This window comes from Mandrillus leucophaeus, unplaced genomic scaffold, assembly GCF_000951045.1.
Source record: "Mandrillus leucophaeus isolate KB7577 unplaced genomic scaffold, Mleu.le_1.0 Scaffold719, whole genome shotgun sequence".
NCBI classification, from domain to species: domain Eukaryota; kingdom Metazoa; phylum Chordata; class Mammalia; order Primates; family Cercopithecidae; genus Mandrillus; species Mandrillus leucophaeus.
The window spans coordinates 1201830-1228941 of record NW_012107797.1 but is presented as its reverse complement, the minus strand read 5'-3'; the positions used below and the strand labels follow the sequence as shown (position 1 = coordinate 1228941).

The window sequence follows — 27112 nt, the reverse complement described above, 5'->3', positions numbered from 1 at the left end:
CATTTGATCATGAGTAATTTTTTTTAATACATCTGCATTCAACTGTTGATATCTTCTGTGTGGTTTTACATCTTTATTTATAAAATGGATAGAATTACAGTTTGTTTTGTGATGTTTCTCTCTAGCTTGTTTATCAGAGTTATGCCAGTCTCCTAGAATGAGTTAGGAAACTTTCTTTTACTGTGCTCTGAAACAGTTAATGTATTGTGGATAGTGCCTGATTTCTGAAGTGTTGGTAGAGCTGATTAACTAGTCTGATTGGATGTGGTGACTTTCAAAAGCACTAAACCTATTCAAGTTTTCTGTTTCTTCTTAAGGAAATTTTTGTAATTAAATCTTCCTAGAAAATCATCAATTTTTCAAGATTTTCAAATATATAATGTAAATTTAATATCATATTCTCATAATTTAAAAATATATCCTCCATTTTTATAGTTATAATTGTTTCTAATCTTATTTGTGACATCTTTTTTCCCTTGATTGATGAAAAATTTCTATTTTTAATAAAATAGGTTTTTTCACCTCAGTGTCATACAATATACCCATGTAATAAATTTTCACATATACCCCCTGAATCTAAAGTAAAAGTTAAAATTATAAAAAATAGTATAAGTAAAAATAAAAAAACAGGCTTTTGCAGAGAACTAGGTTTTTTTAAAAAATTGAGTTCCTTTGTTTTCTACCTCATAAATGACTGTTTTTTCTTATTTATTAATTCCTTCAGCTTTTAAATTTATTGTTGTGTTCTAACTCCTTGAATGGAATGTGTATTTAGTTCTTTATTTTCAGGATTTTATGTGTTCTAATAAATAAAAATTCATACGTTCTTCTTTCATCACCTATTACTAGTTTAATTATATAGTGCTTTTATTGCTATATATTTCCAAATAATTGTACGTTTCAGCTTAGATTTTTCTCTTTAACCCAGGAGTTATTTAGAAGAGATTTATAAAATTTTTCAGTTGCATAGATTTCTGATGCTCCTTTTGTTATTAACTTTTAACTTTATTACACTGGAATCAGAGAATGTTCTGTATAATTTCTGCCCTTTTGGATTTATGGAGAATATCTTTGTGTCCTGATACATGTTCAGTTTTTGTAAATATGCCAGTGGATGTTTGCATTAGTCTGTTTTCACACTGCTGATAAAGACATACCCAAGACTGGGGACAAAAAGAGGTTTAATTGGACTTATAGTTCCACATGGCTGGTGAGACCTCAGAATCATGGTGGGAGGTGAAAGCCACTTCTTAACATGATGGTGGCAAGAGAAAAATGAGGAAGAAGCAAAAGCAGAAACCCTTGATAAACCCATCAGATCTCATAAGACTTACTCACTATCACGAGAATAGCACGGGATATATAGTAGCTTTTCCAGGCACATGGTACAAGCTGCTAGTGGATCTACCATTCTGGGGTCTGGAGGATGGTGGCCCTCTTCTCACAGCTCCACTAGGCAGTACCTCAGTAGGGACTCTTTGTGGGGGTTCTGACCCCACAGTTCCCTTCTGCACTGCCCTAGCAGAAGTTCTTCATGAGGGCCCCACCCCTGCAGCAAACTTTTGCCTGGGCATCCAGGTGTTTCCCTACAGCTTCTGAAATCTAGGTAGAGATTCTCAAACCTCAATTCTTGACTTCTGTGCACCTGCAGGCTCAACGCACATATGGAATTTGCCAAAGCTTGGGGCTCCCACCTTCTGAAGCCACAGCCCGAGCTGTACATTGGCTCCTTTCAGCCACGGCTGGCGTGGCTGGGACACAGCGCACCAAGTCCTTAGGCTGCATACAGTACAGGGACCCTGGGCCTGGCCCATGAAACTACTTTTTCCTCCTGGGCCTCTGGGCCTCTGATGGGAGGGGCTGCTGTGAAGGTCTCTGACATGGCCTGGAGACATTTTCCCATGGTCTTGAAGATTAATGTTAGGTTTCTTGTTACTGATGCAGATTTCTGCAGCTGGCTTGAGTTTCTCCTCAGAAAATGGGTTTTTCTTTTCTACTGTGTCGTCAGGCTGCAAATTTTCTGAACTTTTATGCTCTGCTTCGCTTTTAAAACAGAATACTTTTAACAGCACCCAAGTCACCTTTTAAATGCTTTGCTACTTAGAAATTTCTTCTGCCAGATACTCTAAGTCATCTTTCTCAAGTTCAAAGTTCCACAGATCTCTGGGGCAGGGGCAAAATGCTGCCAGTCTCTTTGCTAAAACATAACAAGAGTCACCTTTGCTCCAGTTCCCAACAAGTTCCTCATCTCCATCTCAGACCACCTGACCATGGACCTTATTGTTCATATCACTATCAGCATTTTTGTCAAAGCCATTCAACAAATCTCTAGGAGGTTCCAAACTTTCCCACATTTCCCTGTCTTCTTCTGAGCCCTCCAAACTGTTTCAGCCTCTGCCTGTTACCCAGTTCCAAAGTTGCTTCCACATTTTTGGGTATCTTTTCAGCAACGCCCCACTCTATGGGTACCAATTTACTGTATTAGTCCATTTTCATGCTGCTGATAAAGACATTCCCGAGACTGGGAAGAAAAAGACATTTAATTGGACTTACAGTTCCACATGGCTGGGGAGGCCTCAGAATCATGGTGGGAGGCGAAAGACACTTCTTATATGGTGGTGGCAAGAGAAAAATAAGGAGGAAGCAAAAGCAGAAACCCCTGAAAAACGCATCAGAATCTCGTGAGACTTATTCACTATCACAAAAATAGCACAGGACAGACTGGCCCCCATGATTCAGTTACCTCCCCCTGAGTCCCTCCCACAACCTGTGGGAATTCTGGGAGATTTAATTTTAGTTGAGATTTGGGTGGGGACACAGCCGAACCATAACAGTGTTTGAAGAGTATTTTTATTCTATGCTCATTGAGTAAAAAAATCTGTATCAGATTAGGGATTGCAACTGGTAGCCCATAAGCTGCCTTTGGCCTGCAGACATGTTTTGTTTGACTCACACAAGTATATTTTTGAAAACTTGAGCAAACATTTACAAATCACAGTATTTTATGTAAAAATATGGATTTGGGGCTTTCTGTGAAAGCTTAGCAGCTCTGGCTATGCTGAGCCCTCATTCCTTAATGGCAACAGTTGGCTGCGATTGCTCCTAACTCAAAAGGCAGTCCACCCATCCCCAGGTGGCCTTCACAGACCTGGCCGCTTTAGCCATTTACCCTGCCTGCCTGATACCTTTGGGCATCAGCCTCTGTCACCTGTGTGTTCTATCAAGTTCATTCAAAAGTTCTGGAGTCTTTCTTACTTTTTGTCTACCTGATCTATTTCTGAGAAGGGATGCTGGTTTCCATGATGATTATGGATGTGTCAGTTTCTTTCCATTTTTGCTGTACACATTTTATAGCTGTGTTACAAGGTACATTACAAGGTATAATGAATCTTCATCACTATAAAATCCTCTCTGTCTCATTTTTGCCTTTAATTGTACCTTGGCTGATATAACACCTGTACTTTGATTGATAAAAGTAGCACACTTGCTAAATTATGTTATCCTTTTTCTCATATATTCTTTATTTCTAATGTTGGTTTTATAAGCAGCATGTATCTGGATTTGTGTTTTTAACACAGTTGAAGAGTCTCTTTAAAGAAGGACTTTGTTATATTCGTACATGTGCTGATTTCATATATCTTTGGATTTATTTCTATTATTGTGTTTTGATCTATTTATCCATCCATCCATCCATCCATCCATCCATCCATCCATCCATCCATCCATCCTTCCATGCATCCATCCATCCTTCCATTCATCCATCCATCCATCCATCCATCCATCTGTCTACCAATCCATCTTTATGTTCCTTTTGCTGGTTAGAGGTAGTTTCTTCTCTTTTCTTTCATTCTAATGGGTTGAAATTTTTACATTCTAAATCTGTTATTCTGTTACTCTTTAAGCATAGTTATTGGAATTTATATTTCTCTACAGCGTTTAGCACTAATCAATACTTAACTCTTTCACCTGAGCAACGTAAGAAACTTACCATAGCTCCATTCCTCTGCCATCTTCTCTCTGTCATCACCTCCTTGAATTGGGATCATTCAAAAATTTAACTCCATATTATTTTTAACAACTTTACATTATGCATCAACAATTATGTGAGCTTCAGTATAAAATCTAACTAATTTCTTTGGTCACCATTGTTTCTTTTTTCTTACATCTTTTTGTTATGTGAATTTTTTATTTTACTAGATTTTCTCATCTATTAAATTGTTCATTCTCAAAAGATATTTTGAGTGCTTGCTATATGTATGAATGGTTATATAGATAGTAAATTTTCTGAGTCCTTGAAGTCTAAAAATGTCATTATTTTCTCCCTACAAATTTGGCTAGGTTTTGACTTTAAGTTCAAAATAATTTTCACTCGTAATTTTAAAAATCTTACCCCATGGTCTCTGGAATTCAGTGTTGCTGATAAGGGGTGTCTGTTTGTCTCAGGTAAATTTTTTTGCTGTGAAGTCTACTTTATCTGATATTAATATAGCTACTCCTACTTTCCTTTGATTAATGGTTGTATGGTATATATTTTTCCATCTTTTTGCTTTCAACCTGCCTATATTGTTATATTTGAATTGAGTCTCCTGTAGATAGCATATATTTGGGCCATGTTTTTATTTATTTTTCTTGTATAAAAATTTTATTAGAGAGTGCAGTATAGTAGAAGTTGCCTCTTGGTTTTTTTTCTTTTGTTGATAAACAGTATTTTACATATTTATGAGGTACATGTGAATGTTTTCTACATGCATAGAATGTAGAATGATCAAGCTATTTGGGGTATCCGTCATCTTGGGTATTTATCATGTCTATGTGTTGGTAACATTTCAAGTCCTCTCTTCTACACTGAAATATTTAATATATTGTTGCTAACTATAGCCCCCCAGTCTGCTGTCAAACGTTAGCAATGTTTTTAGATTCACTTGCCAATCTATTTTAATTACTGTATTTAGATAGTTAATATTTAATGTAATTATTGATACATTAGGGGTTAAGTCTGCCATTTTAACTTCTCTCTTCTTTTTTCTCTGTATTTAGTTTCTCTATTTTTTTTTTCCCCACCTTCCTGTGGGTTACTTGAACACCTTTTAGAATTTCGCTTGTTGTATAATGTTTCTGAGTATATCTTCTTGTATAGCTTTTTTAGTGGCTTCCCTTGGTATTATACACACGTAACTTATCACAATCAATTTTATGGATGTTGTCATTTTACCAGCGTGAGTGAGGTATAGAAGCCTTACCTTCCTTTATATCCCATTATTCTCTCCCATTTATATTTGTAATATACATACATCTCAAACATACATTCATTTAGAACCACATCAGACAGTGTTGTAATTTTTGCTTCAACCATCAAATGTAATTTAGAAAACTTGAAAGTAAACTTGGTGAATCTGTAGGTTTATATCTCTTGCCAAATTTGGAAAGCATTTAGCCATTATTTCTTTGAGAACTTTTCCAGCCCCCACTTCTTTTTCCTCTCCTTCTTCTTCTTCTTCTTCTTGTTTTATTTATTTATTTATTTATTTTTGAGATAGGTCTCATTCTGTCGCTCAGGCTGGAGTGCAGTGGGGTGATCATAGCACACTGTAACCTCGAACTCCTGGCCACAGGCAATCCTCCTGACTTGGCCTCCAAAGTGCTGGGATTACAGGTGTGAGCCACTATGCCTGGCCCTTTTTCCTCTCCTCCTGTCCACTCTAGTGACATGAAGTTTAGATCTTTGTTATAGTCTCGCAAGTCCCTAATACTCTGTTCATATTAAAAAAATTTTTTTCTTTATGTTGTTCAGATTGGGTAATTCTATGTGTATATTTTTTATTTCCTAGTTCACTCTTTCTTCTGTCCTGTGGGTTCTGTTATTGAGCCCATCCATTGAGCTTTTTGATTATTGTATTTTCAGTTCTAATAATTTTACTTGGTTCCTCTTATATCTTCTATTTCTTTGCTGAGACTTTCGGTTTCTTTATTGAGACTTTCTATTTTTTCATTTGTTTTAGGCATATTTGTAATTGCTCACCTAGGTATTTTTATCATGGCTTCTTTAAAATCTTTATTAATATACAACTAATATATCCTTAAAAGTAATTTTAAAAGGTAAACCTAAAAAAAGGAAGAAAATGAATAAAATGTTTGTCAGATGGTTCCAGCACCCCTGTTTCCTCCATGTTGGCATTGGTGATTGTCTTTCTTTACGCATTTGAGATCTTCCTAGTTGTTCTTGGAATGACATGTGATATTCCTTTGAAACCTGTACATTTTCGCATTATGTTATGAGGCTATACCTGATTTCAGCCTTCTGTTTCAGCTGGCTCTCTCTGGCACTGTTGCTGCAGAGGACAAGGGGTACCATTTCATTATTGCCAGATGTAGGTATGTCCAGGGCCCCCATTCACCCTCTGCTGATACCCAAGGGTGGGAAGGCTCCTCATCAGTGCTGAGTAGGGGCGGGGGGTCCCACTCCCTGTGTGCCTCCCATGACCCCACAGTGCAGGTCCCCTCATTACTGTGAGCAACAGTGAGGCTTCTGACTCTCCACCAGGCATCCTGACACAACTCCAGGGGAGGGAGCGGACACTTTGTTACTGCTGGTTGGACAGTGGTTGGAAGACCAGGCTCATGGCATGGTATCTGCTGGCACCACGCAAGTGGGCCCCTTTTGAGGTTGCTGGGGATAAAAGCCCTGCTTCCTACCTGCTGTTTCCTGACATGCCCCAGCAGCAGGGTTGGGCGCCTCATTTCATCCTCGCGTGGGTGGAGGTCTAGGCTCGCCACTCAGGCTGTGCTGCCGTAGGTGGGGGTGGTGCCACGGTTCCTTACCGTAGCATTTGGCCTACTTATTGTGTATGGGTTTTTCCACTTGTTCTATTAGCCCTGTCTCCTTGGGTCCCTCTGGTTTGGTTCATATTGCTTTTTAATTGGGTGCCCCTCTTTCTTGGGATTGGTTTTCCTCAAACATGGGCTGCTTCTTGGTTGTCCACCCCTGCATGTGCTCACAGATCCCCATGTGGCTGTGGGTGGTTGTCTGGTCTGACGGCAGGGGTCTTTCTGTGATGTGGAGTGGAGGGGCCTGTTGCTGGATAGCATTTCTGAGAGGGTGCTAGAAAGACTCCCCGCTCCCAGGGCATCATCCTGGTGCTCTGGCCTCGGGACCCTGTCTCACTGCACCAGCCTCAAGATGACTCTGCTGCTGTCCCCACTCAGCCTGGAGGCTGAGGCAGCTGACCTGCCACCCCGGCTCCTTACTCCGAGGCCTGTTTGGGGCTCCTCTTGTCCTTGCACACCTGGCCTGGCACCTTCCGCAGCTCCGGAATCATTCCCCACTCAGATGTCCTCCTGCCAGGACACCGCCTCCTGCTGCCACCTGATGCCCTCCACTTCCGGTCTTTCCTCAGTGCCTCAAGGCAGCTTGTCTGTGCTGATCTCGTTTCCCAGGGCTGGTTCAGATTTGTTCGTTTTAAGTTTTATTCCTAGGGATCCAGGCCCTGGGGAGAGGTAGGCTGCGTGCTCAGTCTTCCTCCTGGGTCGGGTGTCCTGAGTCTTTTCACTGTGATGCAGATGGTGACACCTCTTGCCGATTGCTGTTGATTGCCAAGCACTTGTAGTCATCTTTGCATCCAGTTCTTAGTGGGCGTCTGTGCGTTGGACGTTCTCTTGGCCGTTTCTCACAAGGGGAGACTAACAGAGAGATGAATTGCCACGTCCGGGTTCACTCAGCTGCCAAGAGGCAGAGCAGAGGCTTGAGCTTAGGCCTGTTGCCCTGAAGCCTGGATTCCACCTTTGCAATCGTAGCCCTCTGATGCTAGGACATAACGGTGACCAGATGAGAACAGCTGCCACCAAGCCCAGTGGCCAGAAACAGAAGCAGAAGGGGAAGCCTTCACAGTGTATAACTGTATTCTTCTTGACTGAATTCTGATTCCTTCCAAGCATATCTTGGCCTCACCTCTTCCTCCCAGCCTAAAAAATTATGATAATGGGAGCAGCACAGGAGGGAGCGAGAGAGGGCAGCAGACATTTCCTAGCCTCTCTTCTCATTCATCCTTTCTTTGCTCTCTTGCTCTGTTCACCTTTTTGTCTTTTTAATTTTGGCCTGGCACATAGTTCTCCTTCTCTCTCTCTCTCTAATGTTCCTTCCCTCCCAGCCCATCTGCTTCAGGGTGGCATTGGTGGTGGGGGGCTCTCAGACTTGGCTGCCTCCACTGCCGTCAGCTCACCTACAAGGTGAGTGCAGGCTGAGCTGCATGGCAAGCCCTTCCTGCTGGGGCCTGCAGAATTGTAAAGGCCCTGGCCAAGCATAGTGGCTCACACTTAAAATCCCTGCACTTTGGGAGGCCAACGCAGGAGGTTCACTTGAGGCCAGGAGTTTGAAACCAGCCTCAACAACATAGTGAGATCCTGTGTCTACAAAAAATTTAAAAATTAGCCAGGCATGGTGGCTCTTGCCTGTAATCCCAGCCACTCAGGAGGCTGAGGCAGGGAGGTCTCTTAAGCCTAGATGTTTGAAGCTGCACTGAGCCATGATTGTGGCACTGCACTCCGGCCTGGGCAACAGAGCAAGACTCTAACTCAAACAAAACAAAACAAAACAAAACAAAACAAAAAACAAAAACAGTGTGAAGGTCCCTCCTAGAATGCAGGCTGAGGATGTGAGCCCATCCACTGCACCAGGTCCTCCTGGCTTCGTGCCCCATGCGGCATCCTTAGAAAAGCTTGCTGGGGAGCCAGGTGTGCTGGCTTGGCCGGAGTGGAACCTGCTCTCTCAGGGAAGTTTGCAATATACAGGGCAGGTGAGTGGGGCCCTCACCCCTTTAACTTTACCAGGCTTCTACCCTTTAGCAAGTTCCTCACGTGTGCTGATACTTAAGATTCAGACACTTTCCTAAGGCAGGAGGGGTGTCATGAGGGACACTGCATTATGGTATAGTTTCCCTGCATTATTTATTTATTTATTTTTTGAAACAGAGTCTCGCTCTGTCACCCAGGCTGGAGTGTAGTGACGCGATTTCAGCTCACTGCAAGCTCCCCCTCCCGGGTTCACGCCATTCTCCTGCCTCAGCTTCCCGAGTAGCTGGGACTACAGGCGCCCGCCACCACACTTGGCTAATTTTTTGCATTTTTAGTAGAGACAGTGTTTCACTGTGTTAGCCAGGATGGTCTCGATCTCCTGACCTCGTGATCCGCCTGCCTCGGCCTCCCAAAGTGCTGGGATTACAGGCGTGAGCCACCGTGCCCAGCCTCCCTGCTTTTGAGAAGCATCGCCAGCCCACAGGGCAGGATCCCTGAGGTGAATCTGGAGTAGGCTGCATTTGGGGCCTGCAGCAAGGGAGCAGGGCAGCTGGAGACCGCAGGGAGCCCTCCCACCTGACAAACAGAAAAGCTCCCCAGCTCAGGCCCCCGGACATAGGCGCATCTTTTCAGAGCGTGTTTACCCTGTTTCTGGGAAGGAAAAGTAAACAGCAGCGACCAGATTCCTGTTGGCGTTTTTGCTCCATATTTTGATTGGGGAACTGAATCCTGTTTTTCCTTTCATAAACACAAAAATGTTAAGTACATAACAGCTAAATTAATCCATGCCCATAAATTGGTTAATTATGTTAATTCTGAGTCACAGAATTCAGTCTCATTAGTGTTTCCATTAAGCAGTTTAGGCTTGTGAGCATTTTAAGAGAACAGTTTAAGCTGTAGATTAATCTTCAAAGGTTCCCAGTGCATTTTCAACTGCAAGAGGATTTAAAATGCACTGGGGGGTTTGGGGGGATTTGGTGAATGTTAGGAGCTGGTGCTGTCAGGGAGTGGGGGTTCCCCACTTTCTCGTCCCTCACCTCCCCCCAACACATCCTTATCCAAGGCCCCTGCCTGCTAGATCTGAGCATCCCCAGGCTAAGCAGGAGCCATAGGAAGGAGGAGATGGACAAGAACTGGCATAGCCCCTTCTGCCCTGTGTCTCCCTGGTGGCCGTGCCCTCCCCAGGCTGCCCTCCTGCAGACACGCACAGAGGATGGGTGAGGCTGGCTCTCGAATGCTGTGCGCTGCACAGATCTGGGTTCCCAAGATGGCTGCTGAGAGGCTTTCTTCCTGGGTGTACATAAGAAAGAAGCAAAGAGACAGGAAGAGAGCATGCTAAATCTTAGAAACAAGCTCCAGGGTGGCCTTTGTTCATGGCGGCGTGAACGTCTCCTTTTCACTGGCCGTGTCTCCTTCAGAGGTCCATTCAGGACATGGGTTTGCTTTCTTTGCACGTGTGCCTCCTCTGGGGTTCCTTGCCGTCCTCATGTGCGGTGCAGATATACAGGTGCTCCGTCTGGCTCAGAAGCCTGCTGTCTGTCCTGTATCCCAAGCTGCCGGCTCTCACTGGCTCCCTGTGAGTGCCTGGGCCATGCACTTCTGTTCTCCAACCCTCATTCCCTAGTAGGAAGACCATGAAAGGGTCAGCCTAGATGTCAAATCTCTAGATCATGGCTAAGGCTTTTCCAGTTTTATATTGTTCTTTGAAGAATCAACAGGACCCAGTTATCAAAGAGAGATCTATTTAAATATATACAATTGTTTTCCTTATTATTTAGGTTTGGCAAGGCCAGCTAATGAGGAGACCACTGCCATGCATTGAAAAGGTGGTTTGTTACAGTTCCCAAGAGGATGTGTCCCAGTACTGCATGCAGGGCCACACAGGGAAGCACTGGGGTCCATCAGGAGGCAGGAGAGAGGGGAAAACATGGGCCAGAGGCCTTATGATGGATTCTGTAGGAAGGTGTGGGTGAGGCAGAGAAGGCAAGTTCAGAATCAGCTACTTTGAATAATTTCAGCAGACTCAGGGGAATAGGAGCTGTCCCTAGCTGCCTGACACCTGGCCTTGGGTGGTTAGGTTAGGGGAGTAGTGGCTTGGTGTGTGAGAGCCTGTGACGGAGGGGGCTGGGGTGCAGACTCTGGATTAGTTGGCTTGCATGTGAAAAGCACACTCCTGATGGGTAGTTTACTATCCCGAGACACTGGGTAGCCCCTGAAGGAACAGTCTCTCCAGGGTCAGCAAGCCCTAGATGTCAAAGCATCAGATACTGAAAATACAAGAGGAAGGGAAATAGATGGAGCCAGAAGAGAAGATGGGTAATACCGAAGTTATCCCAGATGCAGTACCAGGACCAGGACCTGGGCGTCAACTTAGCTTTTCATTAATCTTCTCAACTGCCTTGGCAGATAGATGTTATAGAAAACATGATTTAAAGAGGCTGAGACTATGGCCCAAGGTCATGCAGAGCCGAGATTACACCCCAGGACTCTCTGACCCCAGCTCTCTTCCCCCTACCATGAGCTGCTCTGTGTCTTGCCAGGGGCCCTACCCTTGCCAGACCACACTGGTCGTGGCCCTTCTCTTGGAGGTTGCTGGTTGAGAGAGCTGGCCACCTGTGTCCATGACACAGCTATGGAGATGGGATGCCAGACACATGGACCACAGACTGGGGAAGCCAGTCTTAGTTATCACAGGACCCGACCTGAGACAGACCACATCTCCTGGATCCAGGGCTGCGTGCAGGACATGCCCATAAGGGGCACCGCTGGCTATAGCTGCGTTTCCACTCTAGAAGGAGGTGGAGTGGCTCCATCAGGGCATCAGGAACAGAACAGGAAGCAGGAAGAGATTTGGCTTGGTGATTCCCCGCGGGTCCCCACACACTTGATGTCACAATGGTGAACGTAGATCTGCCTTGACAACTCAGCAGACCACAGGTCCCTGGAGTTCCTAGAACAAGGCTGTCCTGTGGGGGCATAGTTAGCAATTTGAGAGTCGTGTCTATTGTCTTAGGTGATAACAAGGGTTGACAGAAACCTTTTAGGATTGTAGCATTTCTAAATAACTGTTGAAACCTTACTTGGCCCAGAATGGATGCTCATAGAACAGAATGTGCTATAGTTTTACTGAAAAAACAAAACAAAAACAAAACATAATTCTCTATGGACTTACTAAAATAAACCCAGGGCTAATGAGCAAAATGTGTTGGGGAGGCCTGTTTGTCACACTCAGGAAGCGACAGTCTAATTTTATTTGCTGCTGTTCATTGCTTCTGCATTGCCATTCATTTGCTGAAGGCAAAATACATTACTTCTCAATAAACAAAAGTGGGCCCGGCATGTCCCGCTCCCTGTCTTCCTCCAGCCGTTAACCACCCGGGCAGGAGGGCTGACTTGTATTGATGTGCATGTGTGTATGCGTGTGTGGGCGTGTGGGTGTGTTCTTCCCATTGCTCTTAATGCTGAGCTTCCTAGAAAGTTTTCAGGGGAAAGGCTGTGTCTCGTGCTGACTGGGGCCAGCTGCATGTTGATAGGTTCACCTTGCCTTATACAAGCCTGCTATTTGGAAAGTCGAGACATACATTAGAAGCAGGAGGCCGGGGACGGTGGTTCATACCTGTAATCCCAGCACTTTGGGAGGCCGAGATGGGTAGATCACTTGAGGTCAGGAGTTTGAGACCAGGCTGGCCAACATGGCGAAGCCCCATCTCTACTAAAAATAGAAAAATTAGCCGGGCGTGGTAGCATGCACCTGTAATCCCAGCTACTCCAGTGGCTGAGGCAGGAGAATCACTTGAACCTGGGAGGCGAGGTTGCAGTGAGCTGAGATCACGCCACTGCTCTCCAGCCTGGATGACAGAGGGAGATTCTGTCTTGGAAAAAAAAAAAAAATTGGAAGCAGGGGAAAGGGAGGAAAGACAGGTCACTATGAAAAAAAAGTGGCTTTTTTTTGGTTTTGTTTGTTTGTTTGTTTTTAACTTAATTAAGTGACTTATAAAATCATTCATTTCAGCAAGTTCTCCCAGGGCATTTAAAATATTATTGGGTTTAGGGGAGTTTATAGGAATGCATGTATTATTTAAAGCAAGGCAAAGTGGTGTGATTCTTTCCTGGATGGAGCTTCTGTGGGCAGCTGGAATTGTCAGTGAGGGGATTGGTTCCCATAGCACCCCGAGTTCTTCCCTCAAACACAAAGGCACCAGGTTCTCCAAAGCAACCATCTTCCTTCTACTCAACACTCCTCCTGCCTCACACCCACAGACTTGTCCTTAGAGGGCACCGGGCAGGCGTGTTCATTGTGCCACACTGTGCTCTGAACCCAATATGCCAAAAAGCAGTCTGTTAGCAGGCTGACAATGGGGAGCTCGTTGCCATCAATGCCACCAAAACGATTTGCCCAAATCAAGTTTATATCTGACATTTTATAGTAAATGGGCCTTTCTTTTTTCATTAGAGAAATCATTACTGTTTTTCTTCTCCTCGGCATTTCCAGAGAGCCATTCACATTTAAAGCTCATGTTGGAACAGCAGGCTTCCACTGAAAATATTTACCTTTTCTTTTTTGGCAACTTGTCAGTGTTGGGGAAAATAGATGCTTCATTAAAATCTAAGCGCATGATGCTTGCTTTCCCACACATCAGTCAGTCTTCTTCCAAGATGAAAAGCATGGTGAGAGGTGTTGGGAAATCATTCTGGTCATATGTTTTTATGTATTTTTGGATGTCTCCTGGCATCCCGTTCTTCTTGTTCAAAAATAGGCATTTCAACACCTATAACTTATAGAGAGAATCCTAGAATAGGATCAGTTTCACCATTAGAGCATCAGAATTGGTCTTGACCCCCTGTGTGACCAGTGAGGTCTCCTCCCCTGGAGAGTCCATGGCCGAATGTAAGGGCAAAAAGAACCCTGCTGCCATTTCTCCAGCAGTACCGAGACCAGGGCCTCAACTTAGCTTTTCATTAATCTTCTTAACTGCCCTGGTAGATAAATATTGTAGAAAACATGATTTAGAGAGGTTGAGACCATGGCCCAAGGTCATGTAGAAGTGAGATTTCACCCCAGGACTCTCTGACCCCACTTTCTTCCCCCTGCTGTGAGCTGCTCTGTATCTTGCCAGGGGCCAAGCCCTTGCCAGCCTCTTGCACTGGTCCTGGCCGTGGCCCTTCTCTTGGAGGTTCCCAACTGAGAGAGCTGGACATTTGGGCCCAGTGTCCCTGACACTGCCATGGAGATGGGATGCCAGGCACATGGACCAAAGGTTTGGGAAACACCCCACTTCATGTCCACCCGACCCCTCCTTTCTACCCAGAAAAGAGGAAGTACAATGAGCTGATGCCACAGCCCATGTGGGCTGAGCCTAGAGGTGGCTCTGCCCTGCCTATAAAAGCGGGGAAGGAACCTTACAATAGATGCCAACAAACCCGGAGAAGGTTGGCCCCTGTTATGACTCCTTTGATCTTCACAGGGAGGTGAGCTCTTGCTCTATTAAAATTAAGAACCTCTGTTTATCAAGAGATACCATAAACACAGTGAGAAGATCAAGCATACACTGGGAGAAGATTTTTATAACCTGTATTACCAACAAAGGATTAATTCTCAGTACAAACAAAATTAAACAATATATCACTTAAGCATATATATAATTGTATTAAACTAGTAGTATTTAAAAAGCAATGGCATGTGAGGTGGGCAGATAACCTGAGGTCAGGAGTTCAAGACCAGCCTGGCCAACATGGTGAAACCCTGTTTCTGCTAAAAAACACAAAACTTAGCCACATGTGGTGGTGGGCGCCTGTAATCCCAGCTACTTGGTTGGCTGAGGTGGGGAGAATCACTTGAACCTGGGAGGCAGAGGTTGCAGTGAGCCAAAATGGCGCCACTGCCCTCCAGCCTGGGCAACAGAGTGAGACGTCATCTCAAAAAAAAAAAAAAAAAACAGGCAATGGCATGAATAACCCAAAAATTCTGATCATTTTTCTCTGAGAAGCGGGGGGTGACAGGGAGGACACAGGAGTAGAGGGCCCCAGTGGGTCACGTTCCTGTTCTTGCGTCAGGGGTGGAGGGTTCATGGGTATCCACTTTTTTATTAGGCTTTATAACTAACATGTGTGTGACATACAATCTTTTGTGCTTATCAAGTCATATGTTTTTACAAAACAAAAAGAAAAACCAACAGTTATTGTTACTACTTCCATTTTTACAGATGGGAAAACTGAGGCTCGGTGGGGTCAAACTAGCAGCAAACACACACGTTGAATGCTTACTGTGTGCCAGACCCTTTACACGGATCATCCGATGTCATTTGTTTGACATCCCTCTATATATGATAACTATCATCATTGCAGTATGCAGAAGACTAAGGCCTAGCGAGATGGGAGAACTTCAAAGTCACTACCTGGTCACAGTTGTTGGTGAAGGCAAGGTCTTCACTCGTGGCATGCCCTGTCTCCCTCCTGCAGGCTCCGAGGCACACTGTGGGTGACAGCTCCACTCTGTGGGCCTCCGCTTGGGAGCAGGCGTCAAGGCATCTAAGTCCACTTGCCCTGTGCTATCTCAGTGCCTGGACACTAGTGGCTTCCCCGGGCCGTGCTGCAGCCAGGTCGCTGAGGTAGGAAAGAGAGGAAGGGAAATAGGTGGAGCCAGAAGAGAAGATAGATAACACGGAAGTTAAATTTATTCCTGCTGCTCTTTGTTAAGGCCTTCAAGCTACAAAAACATGGCTCTTCCCATGACTTCAGCCCCATCCTCAATCACTGCCCATGCCCACTTGGCTGACACTGTCAAATGGCTCTAGCACTGTTGAACTTCTGATGTCTCCTATGCCTCAACCTTGCTATTTCTCTGGTATAAATTTCTCTGACATTGATTTTGAATACAATTTCAGCCTTTTGGAGCAGAAGTTTCCATTAAGCTTGGTGTCCCACCGAAGTGTTAAGGTCAACGTGCTGAGCCCTAGAGTTGTCCTCCCTTTCCCACTACCAGCTACCCTACCTGGCCTCCCAAGAACTGTCTGTGGTGACTCTTGTATTCTCTGTCTTGATTCATGCCTGGGAAAATTCAGGGTATATGTTAAGGGGAAAACCTTAGGGAAACCTGAACCTTCAAAACTGGGTAGAATGAATGGATGGAATGGAAGAATTTACTGCAGTGAAATCATCTTCAAATTCCTTTTAGGTTGGAAGTTTCTTACCCTGGCAAGTCAAGAAGTACATTTAGTTATTTGTTTATAATCCATGTGCTACTGGGTGAAAGATTATAGGACGAGAACCTTTGAAATATATGTGTTAGGGATCTCTGCCCATCAATTTCCATCAAAAGAGCTTACCCGTGATTATCATTTAAGTGGATGGGACAGTAGGATTCCACTCACATAAAATGTTTGTCCCTGAGTGCCCAGGGAGGGTGTTACCTCCAGGGTCTCCTTCCTGTGGCTCTTCTGCATGAGTCCTACACCACCTCTTTTAACCTCAGGGAAAAGTCACTATTTTGTTTTTTTAAGTCAATCATATTTAAAGTTTCTGCTTTTGAGTATGCACTACGTGTTGATGTAGATTCTGGGACATAGAACAAACAGGCGCAGACTAGTGTGGGTGAGGTGGGGAACCCCTACTTCAGAAGGTGAACCTCAGAAGGAAGGCTGCCTGGGCCAGCGGTGTGTGCATGGTGGCAGGGAGCTGCAGCCACTAAGCCTTGGAAGAGTCTTTAATGGCACAGGGGAATGCTCTGTATAAAGCTCAGTAGGGGAAAAAAAGGATTTGGAAAGAAGGTGTATGCTAGAGGCAAAGAAAAAGACTGGAAGAAAATAACCAGCCAGGTGCAGTGGTGTGTACCTGTGGTCCTAGCTGCTTGGGAGGCTGAGGTGGGATGATTGCTTGAGCCTAGGTGTTCGAGGCTGCGGTGAGCTATGATCTGTGTCACTGCATTCCAGCCTGGGTGGCAGAATGAGACCCCATCTCTAAAACAAAAAAAGAAAAGAAAATAGCCAAAATATTTTTGCTTATTTCTCTATTTCCCAAAGTTTGGGCAAGAGCATATACTATTCTTATAATCAGAAGAAGTCCTCTTTTCCATTGCGTCTTAAATAGCTCTAAGATTTAGAATTTGTCTTGATGAAGGCATGGTCATCACACACACAGAGCTGGGCCCCGTGGGTAAGGGGCTCCCAGGGGCCTCTAAGCGGGGAGCTGTGGGTGTCAAGTGGCTGTGAAGAGAGCTGACCCAGGTTCGGGTGGCAAGATTCCCGGAGCCCCAGAGAAGTCAACTTTCTGTATCTACTAGAATCCAGGAAGAGTGTGCCCATGGCCGTCATTACCCCTCTGCTTCCCCGTTTCATGCCAGGCCTTTCTCAGATGCCTTCTCTGGGGGAGGCACTGTTGTTTGGGCGACTTTCTGGCTGCAGAGGGCAACCAGTGATAAAGGCAGATGCGAAGTATGAGGCAAGAAGGGAGGCCCCTGGCTGGCATGGCAGGCATTGGGGGGGACTTGTGGGAGCCCCTCACCCCTCTCTTTTTGGGGTGCTCTTGAGGAAGCTGGACTCCCCACCTCTAAAGACCCCTCCAGGGAACATAGATCCCAAACCCAAATGGAGATGAGCTGGCCAGCGAAGTCCAAGACCCCAGTCCCTTCCATTATAACCTAGAGTGGAGGCCTCTGTCTTCCAGGTTGAAACCTCATTATTTGGTACATCGTAAGTTGTACGTCAGAGTAGAATTATAAAGGAAAGAGAAACAGATGTGAACTCTCAACAGCTGGGAGAGTTGAAAAGGCTCTGGAATTCCGTTATAGAAATGTGCGTTTTAGCTGGCAGTGGTTGGTGTCTCACACCTGTAATCCCAGCACTTTGGGAGTTTGAGGCAGGTGGATCACTTGAGGTCGTGGGACTTTTCGAGACCAGCCTGGCCAACATGGCCAAATCCTGTCTCTATTAAAAATAAAAAAGTTAGCCGGGCATGGTGGTGTGTGCCTGTAGTCCCAGCTACTCGGGAGGCTGAGGCAGGAGAATCACTTGAACCCGGGAGGTGGAGGTTGCTTTGAGCCAAGATTGCACCACTGCCCTCCAGCCTGGGTGACTGAGTGAGACTCTTTCTCAAAGTAATAATTATTATTATTATAATAGTTCTTGTTTTTTAAAATAAGAAACAGAAATATGCATTGTTAGATACCAGCAGGACATCATAGCACTGAGGGAAACTAAACTCTCTCTTTGGGAAGTAGCTTGGTTTCTTTTGTTGCCCTGGCCTGAGTTGTCATTTTAATTCTTTCACATCAGCCAGCATGGAGAAGAGGAGCCAGTTTTGCAAAATGACAGGGAACAGCGCCTGCTGGGGAGGGACTCTGTGATACAGTGTCCTTGTCTGAGTTTCCTGGGCCCGAGTTCCGGTCGCTGTGTGCCCGGAGCGCTGGGTGCCGACATTGAGCCTCCTCTGTGCTTTCAGGCATCCGCATGCTGGATGGCGACGTCACAGATGTGGTCGAGGCAAAGTCGCTGGGCATCAGACCCAACTACATCGACATTTACAGTGCCAGCTGGGGGCCGGACGACGATGGGAAGACGGTGGACGGGCCCGGCCGACTGGCTAAGCAGGCTTTCGAGTATGGCATTAAAAAGGTGTGAGTAACCCAGGGCTACAAGGGAGCACTCTGGGACAAGGGTGACAATAAACATTTTTAACAATTAAATACCAGAGTGACACTGGCCACAGCCCTGAAACCAGACTGGGAAGACTCTGCTGTGCCAGGTGCCAGGGCCAGTGTGGAGGAGTCACTTGGGGAGTCTGAGAAGTGGCTCTTTACCAACGAGAGCAGAAGTGTTTTTGCCTTGTTCCAGAACAGCTGTTCCAGTGACAACCAGGTGGTCACTGCTAGCACAACCCTCTCTGCCTTGGAGTTTACCTATCCCTGGCTGAAGGGGGTACACAGGTGGGTGACAGGGGTCCAAGGCAGCTCCCCGGCCTGTTACTTGGACTATGCAGGGGCCTCGGCCCACCTGCCCTTAGAAACACCCAGCCGTGGAACTTTCTGCATTCATCGCGGAGTATGTACTCACCCAGGCCGCACTGCAGCAGGAAGCAGTGGTCAGGGTGTCCCCTACCAGCACACAGCCCAGCCCAATTCGAACTTCTCCAGGAGAACCTCACAAGGGGCTAGGCAGAGCAAAGATGCTTCTCTGCTGATGGGCCAAGGGGAGGCTGGCAGGCTCCTACGAGGCCACCCGCCAGCCACTCTGTGGTCTTTGGTTCCGGATCCTTGTGTGTCAGGAAGGCTGAGGAAGAGGGAGGGGGTGGCTGCAGATGAGCCAGTTCTTACAAGCAGGGTGGCAAGGCAGATTTCTGGGTGAGGACAGCTTCTTGGAGCAGGCAGACAGAGCTGTGGTCAGCTTCCAGGAGGCCCTGGGTGGCTGAACAGGCCCCAGCCCAAAGTTCAATGTGTGGTCAGTGACTGTTGTATGGAGTGGGCACAGGGAGTTCCAGCAGGAAGTCCAGGCTTCTCTGACTTCTCCTGTGGGGGATGGGAGAATGGGGAGGTAGTGGCAGGAGTCAAGTCCATTAAATTTATATCATTTAAAATATTTTTAAAGTTCTCATCGTATTGTAACCCACGCATAGTGATTACACAGTGGCTCATAAACAGCTAATAAGTCAGTCAGATAATAGGAAGAGATTATATTGCAAACAGTCTTTCTCTGTCTCTCTGTGCCCACCCCCGAGTCCTGTCCCACAGAGGAGGAATCTGTTTTTAAACTGTGTTCATGATTTCCTTTCTCTAAGTAATATCATTTGATTGCTTTCCTGGGTGCATTGAGTTTGGTCACTATCTATTACTTTCCTCTTATGGGGATGAGCATTTTTCTCTTAGAAGACCCCCCTAGGCCTGCTGCCTTGCTGCCCTGCTGCCCTGCTGAAACCCTGGAGTTTCTTCCACTTCTTACCTTTCCCGGGCATCAGGCCTACACTGCATCTTCTACCTCCTGCCAGCTGCACCCACCTGCACCTCCTCTGAAGGACTTGGTGTCATTCTGCAAGTGTGAGACAGAAGCTTCCTCCTCTACTGTCCCCACCCCCCAACCACTCAGGGCTTGAATGCCTGAGAAACCAATGTCCAAATATGGGGTATCTACCCCCATGTCCCTCCAAGTTTAGTACTCACCCAGACACTCAATGTGAGAAGGAAAATTAAGGAAGAGGGGCAGTGTAGACACACACATGCACACACACAGCACGGGACCTAGTGTGCATCCTTGTGACACTGGACAGCTTCCTTTGTCTCCATTCCTCCAAGAAAACACCAAGGCAGCTTCAATCAGCCTGCTGAGCCCTCAAGCCAGGCCCGAGGCTGGGCCGAGTGAGTGCTGGCAGACTCAGGTATGACCAAGTCAGCTGCTATCCACCAAGTACTGCCAAATACATAAATCACCCTTCCATTACTTGGCTCCCAGCCCCAACTCACTGGATCGCTTGGATCTCCGTCTTGATGACAAACGAGACATCCTAAAAATTAAGCTAAATTTAAGCTTCGGAGAGGGTGGGTAAGCTGGAGATGGCATTTCCTGCATAGAACATATTGCTTTGGATGGGGTTACTGCGGAGCGTCTGTCATTTCTATGGGATGATTTCCAAAGATTGAGCTCCTAGGATGAGGCACCCTCTCTCCAGGAGGGGTCCTGGTTGTTTGACAGTGATCGTTTGGGCTGTCTGGTTCACTGAGCCTGTGCGAGGCTTGGGGAGGTTGGAGCTGCAGAGAGGGATCTTTGCATTCTGAGTTCTGAGCAGTGTTGGTTTCATCCAGCTGTCAGGGGAGTGGGAAGGTTGCAGAGAGGATCATGTGGTTTCCCCTCATTCTTGTCACAGTTTCGTGAAATACTGAGGTCATTTGATTTTTTTTTCGTCATTTGGAAGTAAAATATGTCATACAGAGAAACTTAAATTGCACCTGTCTCAATCTGTCACTGAAAATCCTCCTAGAAATTTGATGATCTCAAACCAAACCACATTCCCCCATCTGTTTTTCCCCCTTGTGGCCCTATTTGTCACCTACAATCTTCTGTAAAATCCGACTTTATCTTTGGTAGATGATGTGGTCTGGTGGTGGGAGACTGTAGAAGCTGTAACTTGGCATAAAGATCTGTTTAATGTTGGTCCTTAGGAAGCCTTACTCCTCTCACACCTGGTTATTCAGAAGGGCGATTAGACATTGCTGTGGCTAAAGACACTGGCCGCCTCCAGGTAGCCGGTGTTTGCTAGCCCTCAGTAGCAGTGCTTCTGAGCTCATGAAGTGAGCTCTCCCTCCCCAGGGAAGACTCTGAAATATGATTTGATTGGGTTGAAGTTGTGAGTTTACTGAAAAGAAGTGCAAGTTCACGGCTAGGGTTGAAATGTCCCCTACAGCTTCTGTCCCATGGCTTCCATGAAGCCACTGGAAGATCTGGGAAGTGAAAATAAAGTCTTCAGAGACAGTTAAAACATCTCTACACTCCTCAGATCTGACTGTTTCCTCACCTCATTTCCATGTCTCCTTCCCGGAAACCGTTTTAAGGAGGGGAAAGGTTGTTGATACGTTGACACCTATGAGGGTGGGTTGGTCTCATAATAAATGCATGGTGCATTCTATAAATGCAAACCTTGAGCATTTCAGGCTCTTGGTATTCAAAGTCGGGTCCAGAGCCAGCAGCACTGATATCCTCTGGGACGTCATTAGGGATGCACACTCTCAGGCCCACCCTGGACTTTGGGGTGCAAGTCTGCATTGTAACAGGGTTCCCAGGTGACTCCAGGGTGTACACATTCAAGTTTGGGGAGCGCTGTTTTTGGCCATTCTCTCTGCTCCTGGAGCAGTAAGGTTGCATGCTCCACCTTGCAAAAGGACATTTTATGAGTCATTTCAAGTGGGGTGGGGAGTTAGGAGTGGCAGTGTCTAGGACTAATTCTCACCTGGAATAAGGAGAGGCTCTGATGGGTTAAATACCTTTTGATTTGCATTGTAGTTGCTTTAAACCGGCTTCAGCTGAATCTCTTCCTGCAGGTAATCACATGCACACACACACACCACCTTCCTGAGCAATTTGTGCCTTCTTCTCAGAAGGTTAGCTTTTCTGGGAGTGACCTTTCTGTTGAGCTCTTGGCCACCCAGACAAGGTTCACCTTGCGGATGCAGAAAGCAGAGTGGACAAGGCAGCCTTAAGCTGCGGGGCTGCGTGGGCTTCAAGAACTTTCCTGTGGGCTTTCTTGGGAGCCTCAAGTTGGAGCTGGAGTCTCCTTGGTTTACAAACCTCCGTGGCGTGAGTGTACAGAGCAGGCAGGTCCAGTCATTGTGCTCCAAAAGTGAGTGTGACATGTTTGGTCAGCAGCAGACTTCAATTTGGCTCTATGGGGATTGCAGAATTGGGGTGTAAGTTATCTTTAAATTGGCCAATTGTTGAGCATAAGTATAAATTTCCTGCATTTGTTTGGGAAGGAGGGTCCTCAGTAAAGATGTGGTAGCCAGCTAGTGGCTCCAGTTTCCCGTGGAAGTGGACGCTGGCCCTGCTCTCGGGCCAGCTGTGTACCACCAGCCCATCCAGCCATCTGGACTATATCGGTCAGTTCAGTCTTCCACTTGCTAATCTTTAGCTGGTATTTGTGGCTGGAGTGATTCTCAGTGTGGTCAGAAATCATCCATCCTGTGGGTATGGGATAGAGCAGAGCTTCAGGAATCTGCCCTGACAGCTGCTGTCTTTCAAACACTTGCTTTTGTGTGTACGTTCTTAACAATGTACACCGGTGCACAGCTGGGCATGGCGGCACACTTCTGTACGCACAGCTACCCTGAAGGCTGAGGCAGGAGGATCGCCTGAGCCCAGGAGTTCCAGACCAGCCTGGGTAAGACCCCTGTCTCAAAAAAAAAAAAAAAAGGAAAGAAAACCTACACACAAATGAGGCTCTGAGGCTCTGGACTTGGCTAGTGATGTGACTCAGACCACCCTGATACTTACCCACAGCAGAGACCACAGGGAGCTCTGACAGGACACCCACAAGCTGCTACCAGCTTCCTGGACGTAACCTTTTTCACCTATTCTGTCTTCACCCAGAGTTCATGGTCCTATCCCTCTCACTATGCAAGAAGGATACTTCTTCAAGTATGTTTTCCAGAAAAATCATTCTTTTCCCCACCAGACCAGCTCTTTCAACCCAGAAAAATTAAAGTTATAAATTCCACCATCATCTGTAATCTCAGTGTTATTTGCAGCACTGCTAGGTCTCTTTGATCCTAGGCCATTATAATGGAAATGATAGGCATGGCTGTGGAATCGAGCAGCTTGTGTTGGGACCCTGGATTTTCCTGTGAGGAACAGAGGAGTCTTTCTGGCCGCTTTCCCCCTTATGAGCGTGTGATTCTGCAATTTTAGGGCTGCTGCCACAGGCAAAAGCACACCATTAAAATCGAAACAGCCCCCAAAACCATGCTCTCAGCAGCATCCAGATGGTCTGAACGCACCCTTCTTATCCCCTTTGAAGGAACATTTGGGAGATGGGACTCTAGGTCGGGGGTGAGACCTACCCCACGAGGTTCTGGCTGCGGGGCTAAGCCTTGTTCCTCTTGTTCCCTCTAGGGCCGGCAGGGCCTGGGCTCCATTTTCGTCTGGGCATCTGGGAACGGTGGGAGAGAGGGAGACTACTGCTCGTGTGATGGCTACACCAACAGCATCTACACCATCTCCGTCAGCAGCGCCACCGAGAATGGCTACAAGCCCTGGTACCTGGAAGAGTGTGCCTCCACCCTGGCGACCACCTACAGCAGCGGAGCCTTTTATGAGCGAAAAATCGTAAGTTCTCCTGGCAAGTTGGAGTGCTTACAGTGTGTGCTTCAGCCCTCTGGGAATGAGTTTCTTCTCCCTTTCTCAGAAATATGGGTTAGATTGAGGCCAGATTATTCTGGATCCCAGGGTCCCAGCCTCACCCATCGGCAAACAATTTGAGCCTCGAGGTAAACCCCAGTCCCTTGGCAACCTTCCTCGGACACTGGCTTTCTAATCTTTGCACAGAAATAGCAGTTAAACCCCTCTCTGGTTTTAGAGATCTAAAAATATTATTTAAGAATGAGGTTCCTTCTCATGATGTCTTGTTTTAACTCTGAAATTCTGTGGTCACATCTCTTGGAATCCAATGAACCCATCCAGTTCCAGCATGTACAATAGAGTAAGAGAAAGACTTGGTTTTATACTGAGACATTCTAGAAATCCAAGAGTTTTTCTAGGCATTCTGTTGCTACAGAAATACTTTTCCTGGACACTTTTAAGTCGAGCAGTGGTTTCTGTCTGTTCCACTCACTTAAGTGAACATAAGCATGATTTATCTTTTAAAAGGTAACTGTTTTAGTACTCCAGTAGAATTTATGCTTTTTCTTTCCCTACATACTTTCCTACTTAAAAAAAAAAAAAAAAAAGGAGGAAGGGAGGGTTTCCAGTTCAAATTAATGCAGAATTGAAATGCACAGTCATTAAGTTGACTTGTAGACATTTTGAAAATGAGACCATGGAGCTGGCCAGACATGGTTAAATTTTAAAGCTCACTAGCATCTTTTCATTTCTCTGGCTGCTCAACCACATCTTTAGAAGTTATTCGCAAATTTATTTTTACACTTTTCTGTGGGAGCATACAGGCTTCCTGTTCTGTGCTTTGCTCCGTACCGGCGAAAGGTCAGCTGCCATCGTTCCGTCACCAGCCTGGTAGCGACTTGGGCTGGTTAACTAAGGTATTAATTTGTTATGTTCCTTTTCTGCCCGAGTACGCACCCCTGGGACAGGCAGCTGAGATGCTGAATGGTGTCCTGTTTACATAGAAATCCAGCTCATTTGAGCCCAGACTTGCTGGGGTCTTATTAGACAGACACTTGTGCCAAAACCCAACATAGTCTTGTTGGCCGAATGGATGCAAGTTCGAATTCGCTAAGTTATGGGACAGTTTATAACATGGACTGTGTGCAGGCAGGATGGTGTCTGTCAACCCTGGAAGCAGGACTTGCAGCTTTATTTGCAGCACGAATCACGTCAGCATGTATGTTCATATGCCATGCATGTGCATATGCCTTGGCTATAAAATGCTTTGATTTTCTTTCTTTCTTTCTTTTTAAATTCTCTTCCATGAGCAATAGTATGTGGGTAAGAAGGGCATAGTTTGGAGAGGGGTAAAAGGGAAAACATACTTTGTCTTGGTCGCTGCCCGGGAAGTCTGCTCTGACAGTATGAACAGTGTTATTTTCAGCTCTACCAGAGCCCAGGTTTTGCTCTGAGTCCTCTTAGACATACTCCAGGGAGACGAGTGCTGCTCAGGACAGTCGACGTATCACAGTCCCAGCATTCAGCAGGACTTTAATGGCAATCACAACCCTGTCCCCCTGCATTCTCTGTCCCTCTGAGTCTGGGAAATGTGAACAGGTGACCACCTGGAGCGAGGGAGGTCCCATGGTGAGACATGACTCTTTATAGAGGAGTAAAACCTAAAGAAAGCATCTCTCACCAGAACAGGAGGGTATGTTCATTCACTGAACAGGAGCTGTATCCCAGGCATAGCACTAGGACTCAGGAGGGGCTGTCCACCTTGGTTCAGCCATCACTTCCAGGGTAGGCCCCTCTGTTCACTCCCCAAGACCACCTTCTCTGAAGCTGGAGAACCAGCTGTGAGCCTCACATGCTCTTGGGAGCATGGCCTCCTGCCCAGCCACCCTAGTTTCTCCTCCTGGCCACCATTTACCAAGCACAAGAATGTTCAGGTGCCCAGCTGTGATCTGCCGAGAACCCCTGAAATCTATATCGTGGTGTCCATTTGCATATGAAGATGCTGGGCTCAGAGAGGGGGCATTCTTGTCCCTTTTCCCATGCCCTCAGCTGCCCTCACCATGTTGAGGTATCCTGGCCCCACTGAAACAAGCAAGGAGGAAGCTAGTCTCTGTTGGCATTCCTGTCGAATCTTCCTGTGTGTGTGACACAGGCCAGACCCCCCCTTCCCTAGACAGTTGTTGGCCCAGCTAAAACGTGTGTAAGGGAGGTGCTGAGTTTGGAAGAGGATCTGCATTGCTCTCACTGTGAAACTGATTCTCAAAGTTTAGGCAAATTGGCTACTGGAGCCCTGTGGTGGGTGGGTGTGACTTTCCTATTCCTGCCGTAACAAATGATCACAAACTTAGCAGCTTAAAACAGCACAAATTGATATCTCATGGTCCTGTAGGCCAGAAGTCCAGGAGTTTCAACCGAGTCTCTGCTTTGAGTCTTGCGAGGCCGAGGCCAAGGTGCTGGCAGGGCTGTGGTTCCTTCTGGAGGCTCCAGGGAGAGTCTGTTTCCTTGCCCACTTGGGCTGTTGGCAGCGTTGGCAAAACTCAGGTCCCTGTGGTTCTGGGACTGAATTTCCCATTTCCTTGTTGGCTGTCAGCTGGGGCCCATTCTCAGCCTCTAGAGGCCACCCACATTCTTTGGCTTGCTCCTCAACTCCCTCTTCAATGCCAGCAGCAGTGGGTCTAGTCCTAATGCTTCCTCTCTCTGACAGCCTTGCTGCCTTCCTCTTCCAAGGTGAAGGGGCCTGTGGTGGCACCAGGTCTACTCAGAGAATCCAGGATCATCTTCCTGCTTTAAGGCTGGCTGGCTACCAACCTTAACTCCATCTGCAAAGCTCATCGGATTAACACCAGGGGACAAAGATGATGGGGGCCACAATCCCACCTAGCACAGCTGAACCCACACAGGCTGAACCCCCAGCACCTGCTTCCCATTTCAGTCCAAAGGGAGATACACGTCAGCCCGAGCGGTAGTGAGGTCCAGACTCCATCCCACACCCAGCCTGGACCAGTGCCTCCGAGGAGGGCAGGCAGAGCCTCCAGCTAGCAGTGCCTGCCTTGTTGCCCTGCGCAGCCGGCCTTGGGAGGTCAAGAACACGCCAGGTTGATCTGCTTCTTCAGAAGGACATCCTGGTGGAGGACCCTACTTATGACCTGCTGGCTAAAGGCAGAAACTCTCTCAGCCACCTGGGTACCTCTAGCTGCTCTGAAGTCAGGGGGTGACTTAGGGGTCACTAGTGTGGACTCTGATGGTCTTGCCATGGGTATTCTTGGGTGTTGGTGACAGGGCACAAAGTCCAGCAGACCCAGGGAGGAGGACTTGTGGGGTGCTTCTTGGTTTCATGTTGTTTTACCATTTTTTCCACATGAGCTTCTGCAGTAGAGAGGGAACCAGCTGATCTATTATTATCAAAGCTTATGGTCTGTGCTTCCAGCTGGCCTCCTTGTCCCTATCTGTCTTCCTGCAAAGTGATTTAGCAGGGAGCACCAGATGTTGTGGAAACCTGTGGTTGCTGAGAGATG

The 27112-nt window shown here is 46.5% G+C and overlaps 1 protein-coding gene across 1 annotated transcript in view; it reads left to right on the top strand.

Annotated features, from left to right (window-relative positions):
* Window positions 1–27112, top strand: part of PCSK6 (proprotein convertase subtilisin/kexin type 6) — a 165912-nt gene that overhangs the window by 42622 nt on the left and 96178 nt on the right. Inside the window, exons 7-8 of the mRNA XM_011965268.1 lie at window positions 18223–18395; window positions 23373–23585. Of these exons, the coding sequence (XP_011820658.1) occupies window positions 18223–18395; window positions 23373–23585 (386 nt within the window). The remainder of the gene's footprint in view (window positions 1–18222; window positions 18396–23372; window positions 23586–27112) is intronic.